The following is a 12,433-nucleotide window of genomic DNA, read 5'->3' as shown; positions in this document are numbered from 1 at the left end:
ATCTGTCCCGCAGGTGCATTCAAACTGAAGCGAAATTTGAATCAACACCGTACAAACTCCAGCTGATACTTAGATTTTACTCAGTATGCTGCACAGCAGACCGCCTGAACAGTCGATACCTTCGTTGTATAGGGTAGTTTCCGCGTCAGCTGTTTTCATGATGGATGATGGTGATTACAATGTGATAGAAACGGCACAGAGACTTCGCTCACCATGCCAAGATTCCCCGGCACAAACGCTGTAGTAGGTTCGAAATAATTTCCATATGAAAAGATACCTTACTTGAGGTGTGAACTGACTGTCAATCGGTGATTGCTCTACAAATATCACGGGCGGTGACATATTCACAAGCATTGTGCTGTTTTGTCCTACTTGATCGATAGTTTATTTACTCTCTGAGGAGTCATAAGCCACTAATTTGGTAACGCGGAAATTTTCCGCGTTCAGGGGATTAGCCTAGATACATGGTTTGTGCCGGTCAATCCCCTCATGCACTGTATTTAAATACGCATTGTTTTCTTATAGTTTCCCTTTCTTGCAGTATGCTTAAGCATGAAGATCATGTACAAGACAGCACTTGGCAAAGGCTGTCCCGCACACGATAAAGTGAGAACTTTTATTTTAATATTTAGTCATTCTCATTCGGAAAACAAGATAAATATCAGATACCATGGTGATACAACACAAGAACAGCAACAAGAGCAGCAGCTGGTAACGGTGAATAATATCTGGTTATCTCTAAATGTGTCAGCTGTCTGCGAGACTTACACAATATAATAAATATCAGCGAAAGTGCCATTTGGCTGAAGTCGACTCAACCAGTGAAACGGATCACATCCTTGAAAACGGAAAGCTTTTTAGAAGAAAACGTTAAAGTTTGAGTAATCCGGGAACTACAGTGGGAACAAGTACAACATTGGCAAGGTAAAGTAAGAACACGATTGGAATTAATTTGGGAGAATTGGATCTTAATATTTTTCAAATGGTTTAAAAGTGTTAGGTGCCCTATAGCTGAATGTTGCAATATTGCAAATAACACGTGTGTAACTTAAAGGAAAAGCAGATGAGCTTACATTTGTAGGTTAAAACGACTTTACTTAACCATCCACATCAATTATCCCAAATTAGTTCCAACCATGTTTTAGCTAAAAGTAATTGATACCACAATTTTGTATACGACTCTCACTAAATTTACATATCTGCGGATATTTGTATCAATCTAATCATGAAGGAAGTGACTTTAGCCGGGGGAATTCTGATTCAACAGGGAGATCTGCACTCACTTGACCGAGTTGAGGAGCGCTGAAACAATCAATCATACTTCACAGTCGAATGCATCAACACGAACACTGAGATTTAGGGTGCAACCATAGGATGGCGTTGATGTAGATTTAAAAATGCCTGAAGATGGCGATGGCGTTGATAAGGGTATCTTGCCTGGGATGGGGATTAGTTATTTTTCTTTGTGTCAGAGTTTTTTAGTACACCACAGGAGGGTCTCCACTAAGCCATGTTAGAGCAGATTGTTCTTTTCTCTCACCAAAGAAAAACCCATTCTTTCAGAAGTGTAGTATAGTCATGTCTTTACCAGGAACACGACTGGAACTAATTTGGGATAATTGGATAGTGAATTAAGGTCGTTTTAACCTGCAAATGTAAGCTCATCTGCTTTTCTTTTTAAGTTAGACACTTGTTTTTATGAGTAATTAGTAATATCGCAACGTTCAGCTATGTAGCACCTAACACCTTTGAGAAACTTGAAGAATATTAATATCCAATAATCCCAAATTAGTTCCAATCGTGTCCATGGCATGTAATAGGAGAGTCTCCTTGGGAGCTAAATCGTAAGCTGAGCGTTAATCAAACAAAAATAATCTAGAATTATTTTGTCGCATTTCATGACTTTTATATAAAAAAATCAAAAAATGTATGAATGCCGTTGAATTTCGTAAAAAAATTAGACCTCGTAACGAGGCAGAAGCTGCAACTATTGATATTTTTTCAATATTTAATGTCTATGAAATGCTTCAAATACAGTTTCTTGCTGTTTCCCTACAGCATGCTCAAAAACACAATATTCAGTCTGTCGACAGAGCCTGTATATATATAAATATTGGTGATAATTGGATTCAAGTCCAGACTGAAAGTCCTTTTTCAATGATACAAATGCACAGTACACATACACAGGCTATGTAGGCATGCTGAATACTCGACAGTTCAACATGCTGTAGGGAGTAGAACATAAATTGAACAAAATTATTATCAACATTATCGAAGTTAATAAAGCTACTGCCCTACTACTACCTACGGCCACGCGACAGTCACTGCATCCCAGCAGTGACAGAGATAGCTCTGACTCTGATGTAAGGCATACTTGTACGGTACACAAGATCAAACCAAAGAGTAACACATGGAAGACTAGAAGACTTGATAGTTATCAGGGATATTTGAATGCTTCTGAATTCTGGCACATAAGAATAATCACTATGCTTGATTTTCTACAAATATGTACGATGAAAGGGGTATTCTCGAAATCAATTGAAATCAATATATAAAACCATTTATTTCGAGTATTACTTATAATTTATTTATTCACATTAAAGTGTGACGCATTTCTAGACACCAATTGAGTGAAAGTTTCCGAATTTGGCTGCATACGTAGTCTTCTGTGGGGTTCTTCAAAATTCATAAAAGAGCTGTACAGATCAGAAAAAGAAATAGAAACAATACAAATTATGGAAAAATCATGACATCAAATAATTAGCAGCAACAAAATAAGAAAATATAATTAAAAACAGCTATTTGTCAATATTATCTTTAAACCTCGCAAGTTCATGCAGTAAATGAAATTTTTACATCTCATCGTACAATAACATAGATTAAAGTAAAATTTTAGACAGTGAAGACTCTAATTTAAATGAACAAAAATGTATGATCAAATGGAATTACTGTACATTTATTTACTTTTTATCAAATTTGCCATCGTTACATCCAAAATTTCAGAGAATAAACTGAGATTTATTTGATTGAATATTTCAACCTTCCAGTATTGTAAATTTTGTAAAGCTTTTTAAATTACTATCTAAGTCACATATGTCCTGTACTTTCGAAATTTTTTTTCGGTAGGTCACTTTACTCAGTTTTTCACAATATAGCAAAACCTAGCCAGGAATTCCCGATTTGCAAAATCTCTCTCATAATCGTTATTTTGCGTGGTCTTCAGCTGGTGCCATTGCCCTAGCCAGAGTTGAATTAACCCAATTCGGCTTACACTGATAGATCCAAAAAGTGTACTGGTGCATTTAAAAATGAATCAATTTAAGAACTTCCTTTAGAAATGTGGCTCTACACATTAAACTGATGTGATAACAGTTAGTGTCAAACATCTGCGAGCAGAATTGTGCGATACATTTGTATTCTTTTTGTGCATACATCCCTAATAAATCTTGGGCTATGATAATTTTCGGGGTGTGTGGCTTGAAACATTTTGATCATGTAGACGGCTGGGGGACTTAAATTTTTGAAGGGTATTGAGGGAGATCTGAAAAAATAACATCAATCGTGGTTCCTCCAGCCCCCCTAACCATTATTATTCTTTAATATTTAAAAGTGTCAAATTTCAGAGGATCAAGCTGATTTATCTATCATACAATGTAAAATGTAGTACTTGTATATTTTCTTCTCACCTCTTAATGTTGATTATGTGTTATTCAGGGCAAAGCGAGGATGAAGCTCTTTCAAGGAAACCTTTCGACGATCGTAAGGCCTACCCTGCTTGTGATAATGGGGATGGCTGTTGGAACATACATCTACATTTTAGTGATCGTAAGTGACGTCAGGATATGCATATACGGGGTATAAAGTCTTTCTCCCCAATGATTAAATTTCAGGCATTGCCATGAATACAATTTGTGTGACTTGATTTCTGGAAAAAATAGCACACATTTAAATTATAACAAAAGCAAAAATATTCTAAGGATTTCTTCTCTGCATTTACACTAAAAGAGATACGTCCACATGCGTCATATTGCTTGTTAGAACGAAAACGAAATTTGGTTGTTTTCTTGTCATTGTCTGCTGATTCATGCTGTTCTAGTGTGGCTCAGCGTAGTCGATAGATTACGATGTATTATTATGTTGTCCCACTTTGAGTATTTCCCAAAAGGAGTAAGGCGATTGAAAATTCAATCATTAGCTCATGCTGTTCGACTATACTGTCGAAACTATATTTCGTCCATGAAACACTTCTGGTCTGAATTAAACGTTCATCAACTTTAATTATCAGGAAAACAAAGCTTATTTTAACAATTACCCATATATGGAAGCTCCAGGCAACAACACTATCAAAAGGACAGCCGTAAATCAATGCAAGCAGTCCAAAGAAAGTGAAGCTGATGTTGATGTTCGTCAAGCACACGACGTCAAATTCCCGTACGCCCCTTACAACAGTTTTGATATGGGATGGATTGGCATCGTCGAAGAGTACGAGTGGACTTACAAACACTTACAACGGGAACTGGCATCTGAACGTGAGCCACTTGAAGTTGGTCCAGAAGCAATTACCCCGACTGCAGTTACACAATCAAAGTAAGACTAATAATATCGTACTGTAGAAATATATAGTGAAGTGCAAATCACTTTATGAGTAAAGATTTTAACGTGTCACAGCTACTATAGACCATAATGATAGCACGTCTGATTTAAAAAACAAGTTGTTATCCTCGAAAAGGATAAATTCAAGTTGTTTTCTTTTCCAAACGCCATTGCACTTTAAGTCAAAATGATAGCGAACTATTTAGTAGAGCGGATAAGTGAGAAAATATTTCAAATTGTGATACAAGCATGTAAATAGGCATGTAGGCACATTTTAGGTCACCTTTAAGAAAAAAAGCTAGCCACAAAAAAATCCAATATGGCGGCCATTTTTAAGATGGCCGCCAAATCGACTTCCGGAAAAATGAAATCATTGATGATTGGACAATTTTAGTGCCTTTACCCATGTTTTCAACTGCGTTGAGTCTATTTCTGATGTGTATTTTGTGATATTGTCCACTCTTGAGTCAGAAAATTCCTCTGCCAGTGAATTACAGAACAAAAAGTACATTCAATGTGTTTAAAAACTAAAAATGAAAGGTCTTTACTTCCCAACAACCTTTTTGCTAATTTTGATGTATTTAAGACATACCAGAATTCTGTATGTCTGTAAGTGTATTTAGCTTACATCAAGCGATGGGGAAAATGTAAAATGCTAATTAACCAGCCCTATTATTCGTTAGTTAGTTACACTTCAATTGTCAGGATAAGAGTCAGCCTGGAAAAGCTGAACAAATGATTAAATGGCTACCTTTGTCAGTGATACGATATAGTGAGTGGATCAATGTTGTTCATATTGCTTGGACCCTTGTCATGTGATCTGGACCCCAAGGCAACAGTTTTATGTTTGTGTGATTCGTTTTAATGGTGTTTTAAGACCAAATTGGGGTCCCTTCATCTGTCGCTCAAATGGTTTTGTATTCCCACTTGTTAGTTCCAGAGACCAGCTCTGGAACTGTTAGTTTTTGCTCACTTTCCTTCTTTCTTTCTTTCTCTATTTCCGGTATTACTACATTACTACCATAGAACATGCTATACACAAATTTTACCTTCATTACCCAGAATGCATTGTGACACGCTTATAACATCATCGCTCAGCGCGGACGGGTTTCGCGGGCATTTCTTATTTGTTTATTTATTTATGTTTTATTTTGCATTGCACAACTATAATATTGCGTTCAGCTATTAATAATTCTAGCTTTCTTTCGCTTTGTTTTTTGTTGCTTTTTGGTTTTTATTTTTCTCTAGATACTCGCCGTACGTGGCGCTATACTGTAACGTCATACGCCTTCCATATGGTTTAGACGCGTGTAGACTCACGCTGGTTTTCGCCCGAGTGCTCATGGGTTGAATGAGATCAATAATGGCGGCGGATACGAACCCTTCCCTCGCATAGAGAGAGAAAAGAAGGCTTTGCGTAAGTTTACAAGCGCGGCTGGGCACATCATGTACCTAGGCGAGGTGGGTGTGCTCGAAAACGAAGATCAATGCAAGTTTTGGATTCAAGATCGGCTGTTTTCGGCGGAGAAACTGGCCGCCGTATTTCTGAGGAGCCACCAGCTGTTTTTTCTATATCAGTCTGCAGGGCTGTGGTGGGAGGCCGTTTAACGCCAGTAACACACAGCCCTGCCATGCAGAGCTAGTCATAGCATAGTGAACTGTCGGTCACCGCAACAGCATGCGTTGGCTGCAAGTAAAAGCAACTCAACTTTCCAAGATCAAACGGTCAGTATCTTGTGAAAACAGCGACATAGCAATGAAAATTGTTTTAGTCAGTGGTAAGCATTCTTAACAGATGAAGCGTTAATTGCTTTTAATCAAATGAAAATGCATGTGGCCTCGGTTTTCAAGTTCAACGGCCTAGGTCCGATGTCTCCACTCGTCTGATATACATTTCCGTGCGTTGTCGCCCCCGTATCTGTTGCGTTTTTACCGTACATGTAGGCATTTGTAATCTGTGTACTGTGATTCCCTGGACTGCCTTGCTTTTAGTGGTATTCTTTTGTAACCGCTATCAGCCCTCACTATAGGTACGTGCTTGCATATTAGAATCCCAAGCACTCTTTCATTCTGCACCAATCTTCGTCACACATTCTATATTCTTCCGCTGCTCTGGTCTCTGGAACTTCGCTTTTGCTTGCAAATGCTAGTTTAGTTTGACATTAGCCATTGTTTATCAAAAAAGATTTGCTAGTCTGTGTTTTGGCTGTTGCGTGCTTTGTTGCTCAGACCCGTTTTTATTCCTTTTCTATGCTATGATATTTTTTCGGAAAAACTGTAGCCCGTGTTTGATCGCCGTAATTATTTTCAGTCTGCTATTAAATATTGTTTGATTAGGATGGTTTTGATGTATGGACTAAAGGTCGTTGTGTGGATAGGTTTTGTTGTTACGGCATTATTATCTTTGTCAATGAGGTATAGCTTACGTTTTGTTAACCTCTTTTGCAATGCAAAATATTTCTGTTTTTTTCTGTAATCCAGTTGTTGAAGTTATCGTATGAAGAAATTGACCCCGTTTATGAAGTTCACATTGTTGCTGCATGAGTGAGCATATCTAAAGAATTTATCTTCTACAAATCCCTTGAAAATGTTGTTTGAGTGGCAGGAACTTCTTAATAAATATGAACGTGCCAGTCAGTTTTGTGTAGGTTTTAAAAATGGAGCCGTTCTGCCTCCATATATTTGCTTATAGTATTCTCCGTTGAATGCAAATAAATTGTATTTGAGAATAAACGAGAGTAGGGCTTTCATGTAGTTTTTGGGGGTTTTATTGACATCATATGTGTTGGGTGGTGCTATTTCAGAGTCCATCGCCACTATCACTGCGCTTATGGCGTCCTTTTGTGGCGTGTTTGTGTGCATTGATACCACCGTGACGTCTAATATTATAAAAATAAGGATTTCTGGTATTTTTTTTATTCCAGCTTATCAAGGAAGCCTTTTTTGTCCTTGATATTTGTTGATTGTCTTTGGACTATTGTTTTTAGGAAATAGTCTAGGAATTCCGAGATTTCGGATTTTTTTGCTAGAAACAGCAACTTATATTAAGGCATCGTATAAAGATTGTTCCTTCCAGTAGGGTTTGTGTATATTGGTAGCAGATACCATCATAGTGTGCATATTTTGTTTTGATGTGGGTTTCAAAGGGAATTTCTGCTATATAATGATCTTAGTTACTTCCAGCTAGTTTTCCTGTTTCGGGTTATCTATTGTCAGAAGTGACCACATGGACTTATCTATGAATAGATGTCTGACTGATTGGTTCTCATGATATAACGCAAACTCATGACGCTCATTAATAAATTAATATCTCGTAGGAGTTATTTTCCATGTGGTTATTTTGGAGTGGGAATATATTTCAAGCCTTTCCTTAATGCTTTGATTCAAAATTTGTTAACATTTTATTTGAAAGGTTTTTTGATATATCTGAGGTTCTTTCTCAGTTCTTGTTTTTGTTTAACCTAATTTTTAAGAGCTTCGTGTCCTTTTTTTGCATTTCAAGATTCTTGCTTTCTTTGTTTGAGAAGCCTTTTTGATTTGTTGAATTGTTCTGTTTGTTGTTATGTCTTGGTGTGTGCGGTGCCGGACACGTGGTTTAGTGCGATGGTAGCTTTGTTTATGGAAAATGCGGTGACCGGAACGGGAACGGCGCATGCGTGGCTCCAATGCGGTGACCTATATAAAGGCCGGTTGGTTTTTTTGATAGGAGAAAGATTTTTTTTCATGCCTTGGAAAGCTAGCTTATAAGCTTTTTGCAGATTCCATGAATTTTGTTGAAAAGTTCCTTTCCTTTCGTTTTTTGCCTGGTTTTGCTGTTTGGTCAATACTTTCGCTATACCTCATTTTCAAATAAAAGACTAATGACGTAACAGCTAAAGTTTTCTACGCAACAACCGTAAAAGCATTCTAATCAAACAATGTTTGATAAGAAACTGCAAAATTGGGCAATCAAACACTGGGCCAGATTTTCCAGAAAAAAACTATCACAGCATGCAAAAGGAATAAAAACATAAAAGACACCTTCGTTCAAGCAAAAAAACAAACACGAGGACAGTTTAAACGAAGTGTCTGAACAAAAAACTATGCAACAATCAGACCACAACATAATGACTCTAGCAACTCTCTTTGATGAACAATGGCTACCATCAAACTAAACATGTGAGGATATAAAAAACATTCGAGCGACTGATGAAGGGACCTTACTTTGGTCCTGAAACAACATTTAGACGAATCACACAAACATAAAACCGTTTGCCCTTGGCATCATACAATATATGATCATAGAATATTATTCCTCCAATTCAGTTGACACTTACACAACGTGCCAAATGTGATGCATATCAGGCAGGTCATATATGGGAACAGGAAATTTACAATTTGCCCAGTAGACCTATACACCAAGAGAATGGGGATGGGAATAACAAGGTGACACTTAGCGCGTACATATTGTTATGTAGGTCATTCCCCCCACACTCATCATGACCTGAGTTCAATTAGTCTAGAACATTCTCAAGGTCACTGCCCTTGATGACCTCACAACCTTGAATTCAATTAGTCATGTTTGGAATGTTCTGGAAAGTTGATTAGTTGTGTAAGGGAGATAATTTTAGAACAGTAATTAGCATGTCAATAAAAGTTCTAGATTGTTCTTATATGCCTTTATATAAGGGACGTGCACAGCTTCCAGTCAGACTTTTGGGATCGTGTCTCTTGTGTGTTACTAAACTCCAGCAGTAGTCATTCTCAAGACTTTTCAAGACCTTCACTGCCAACGCTGGATTTATACTGTGGACTTTGTGCAGCTTCAAGCCTGCAAGCCAAAGGACTGTTCATTCATCCAACTGACTGTTACAACTCTGAGACTGGAGCTTTGCCGTCCCAGCTGAGATAAGTAGTCTGTACACTTTTAAAGCTTGTACTCTATCCCTGACTTAGCAATTAGTTTTATTTTCGTAATAAATTTTGTTTAAACGTTAACTGCTGAGTTCACCCTTTTGTTTGTTTTCTCTGCACGTAACAAAATTGGGGGCTTGTCCGGGATACGAATATTTTGAGCCGTTTGACAACATTTTGCCAGCCTTTTCAAAACTACTGTATACTGTGAACTCAGCGAAATTTAATCATGGCGGAATTTAAACCAGACGAATTTATGGATGACCTTGATCAGGACGCATTTGATTCCCTCAAAAAAGACAACCTCATTGCACTGGCCAATTTCCTTAAAGTAGATGTCAAAAGATCTATGCGCAAGCGGGAAATACAGTACCACATTGCAAAACATTTAGTTAATTTAGGCCAATTTGAGGAATCCACCTTGAAAGATTATGAGCCCGAGTCTGCCTTTGAACTAAGAAAATTAGAATTAGAAATTCAGGCAGATTTGGAGCTTAAAAAATGGCATTAGAAAAAGAAAAAAATACAAATGCAATTACAAATGAAAGAAAAAGAATTGCAAATGGAAGAAAGACAGAAAGAAAAAGAAAGGCAGGAAAGATTAGAAATGGAAGAAAGACAGAAAGAGAGGGAATTGGAAATGAAAGAAAAAGAATTGCAAATGGAAGAAAGACAAAGGGAGAAAGAAAGAGAGGAAAAAGAAAAGGAAAGAGAATTAGCAGAACACCAACTGCAGTTAGAAATGAGACGTTTAGAGCTTGGAAAGTCAGGAAAATTCTTCCCTTCAGACAATTTTGACATCACTAAGCATTTCAGGTTAGTTCCCCCTTTCCAAGAAAGGATGTTGATAAATATTTCCTTCATTTTGAGAAAATTGCTCAGAGTCTGAATTGGCCTAAGGAGTCCTGGTCTATGCTTTTGCAGAGTGCTTTGGTGGGTAAAGCCAGAGAAATTTACATTCAATTGTCAGTAGAGCAGGCTTCAGATTATGATTCTGTGAAGGAATTAATTCTCAAGGGTTATGAGTTGGTGCCTGAAGCTTACCGTCAGAAATTTAGGGATTGTGAGAAGGTGAAGGATCAAACTTATGTTGAATTTGCTCGAACAAAAGAACAACTGTTTGATCGTTGGTGCTCTTCTGAAAAGGTCAGTCAGAATTATGACAAATTACGACAACTTGTTTTGATTGAGGAATTTAAAAGGTGCATCCGGAGTGACATCAAGACGTTTATCAATGAACAAAAGGCAGATACATTAGAGGTTGCTGCACGTTTGGCCGATGATTATTCATTGACCCACAAATCTTCATTTCTCAGCAAACCATCCCAGTCCTTTTCCTACAGAAACAATGCAGGTAAATTTAACTCCTCCTTTTCATCCAAGAATTTCTCAAAGGACAGTAGGAAATCAAATGACAACAGTTCACAGAGTTCAAGTAACACTCCCACATCATCAGATCCCAAGTCTCAATCTCCTTCTGACAAACAGTTCGGTACACTTTCTTGTAATTATTGTAAGAAAGACGGCCATTTAATGTCAGATTGTTTCAAATTGAAAAGAAAACGTGAAGGTCAAAGTGGTCAAAGTGGATCTAAGCCAACCGGCTTTATTTCTTCATCAACTCAATTAGAGTCTAATAATGTGTGCAACACATTTTCTGAGGTTAAACCCCTCTCATCCCCAATTAATGAGGTCAAGGTCAATTCTTCTCAAGATAGCATTATGGGTATTTTCGAACCATTCATTCATGATGGTTTTATATCACTTTCTAGTGATTTTTCTTCCGCTACCCCTGTCAAAATTTTAAGAGATACCGGGGCTTCCCAGTCTCTTTTGTTGGCAGATACCCTGCCGTTTTCTGAAAAGTCATTTTCAGGTTCTAAAGTTCTTATTAAGGGGGTAGATTGTAATGACTACATTCCTGTTCCTCTCCATAATGTCTATTTGTCTTCGGACTTTGTTTCTGGACCTGTGGCTTTAGGTATTAGGCCTTTTTTGCCTTTTGAAGGGATTCACCTTCTTCTTGGAAACGACCTTGCTGGGGACAAGGTCATTACTAATCCACTTGTGACTGATAATCCTAGTTTAGATCAAAATCCAGAGCCAATAGAGGAAGACATTCCCGGCCTTTTCCCATCATGTGCCATTACTCGAGCCATGTCAAAGAAAACTTCCGAGAATCAAAATACTCTCAAAAATAATGTCACAGATGTTGACTTAAATGACACCTTTCTCAGTCAGGTGTTTGACACGGATCATTCCGTTATCCCTCGTGGATTTGAAACTTCCAGTAAAACTTCTGCTGACCAAAGTCAGACATTTTCTAGATCAAATCTCATTGCAGAACAACACAAAGACCCAGATATTTTGTGTTTGTTTGACAGGGTAGATGATGAAGGTAAAACTTCAGATAGCTCTGTTTCCTATTATACAAAGTCTGGTATTCTCATGCGTAAATGGAGACCTCCAGATGTTTGGTTGATGACGATTGGGCTATAAAACATCAAATTGTGGTTCCAAAGCCCTACCGTGCTGAAATATTGCGCCTGGCCCATGAAACCCCCTGGGCTGGTCACTTAGGAGTCAGGAAAACTTATCATAAAATTCTCAGTCACTTTTATTGGCCTAATCTCAGGCAGGATGTAGCACATTTCTGTAAAACTTGTCACACATGTCAAATGGTAGGAAAGCCAAATCAGACCATTCCAAAGGCCCCTTTACAGCAATTCCTGCATTTCAAGAACCATTTAGTAGGATACTAATAGACTGTGTTGGGCCCCTACCAAAAACAAGATCAGGAAATGAGTACATGTTGACAATTATGTGTACATCTACTCGGTTCCCAGAAGCCATACCACTGAGAAATATAAAGACAAAGACTATAGTGAAAGCTTTAGTCAAATTTTTCACTTTATTCGGCCTCCCTAAATGTGTCCAGTCCGATCAA

At 37.8% G+C, this 12,433-nt stretch overlaps 1 protein-coding gene across 1 annotated transcript in view; it reads left to right on the top strand.

The window, feature by feature from the left end:
* Window positions 1-794: 794 nt before the first annotated feature.
* LOC139116812 (NXPE family member 3-like) overlaps window positions 795-12,433 on the top strand; it is a 36,636-nt gene continuing 24,997 nt past the window's right edge. The window contains exons 1-3 of the mRNA XM_070679489.1: window positions 795-924; window positions 3,715-3,825; window positions 4,286-4,587. Of these exons, the coding sequence (XP_070535590.1) occupies window positions 3,727-3,825; window positions 4,286-4,587 (401 nt within the window). The 5' untranslated portion in view covers window positions 795-924; window positions 3,715-3,726. The remainder of the gene's footprint in view (window positions 925-3,714; window positions 3,826-4,285; window positions 4,588-12,433) is intronic.

Source organism: Ptychodera flava, chromosome 18 (genome assembly GCF_041260155.1).
Source record: "Ptychodera flava strain L36383 chromosome 18, AS_Pfla_20210202, whole genome shotgun sequence".
Lineage (NCBI taxonomy): Eukaryota > Metazoa > Hemichordata > Enteropneusta > Ptychoderidae > Ptychodera > Ptychodera flava.
The sequence above is the reverse complement of the archived record's forward strand: the minus strand, read 5'-3'. Positions and strand labels throughout refer to the sequence as shown.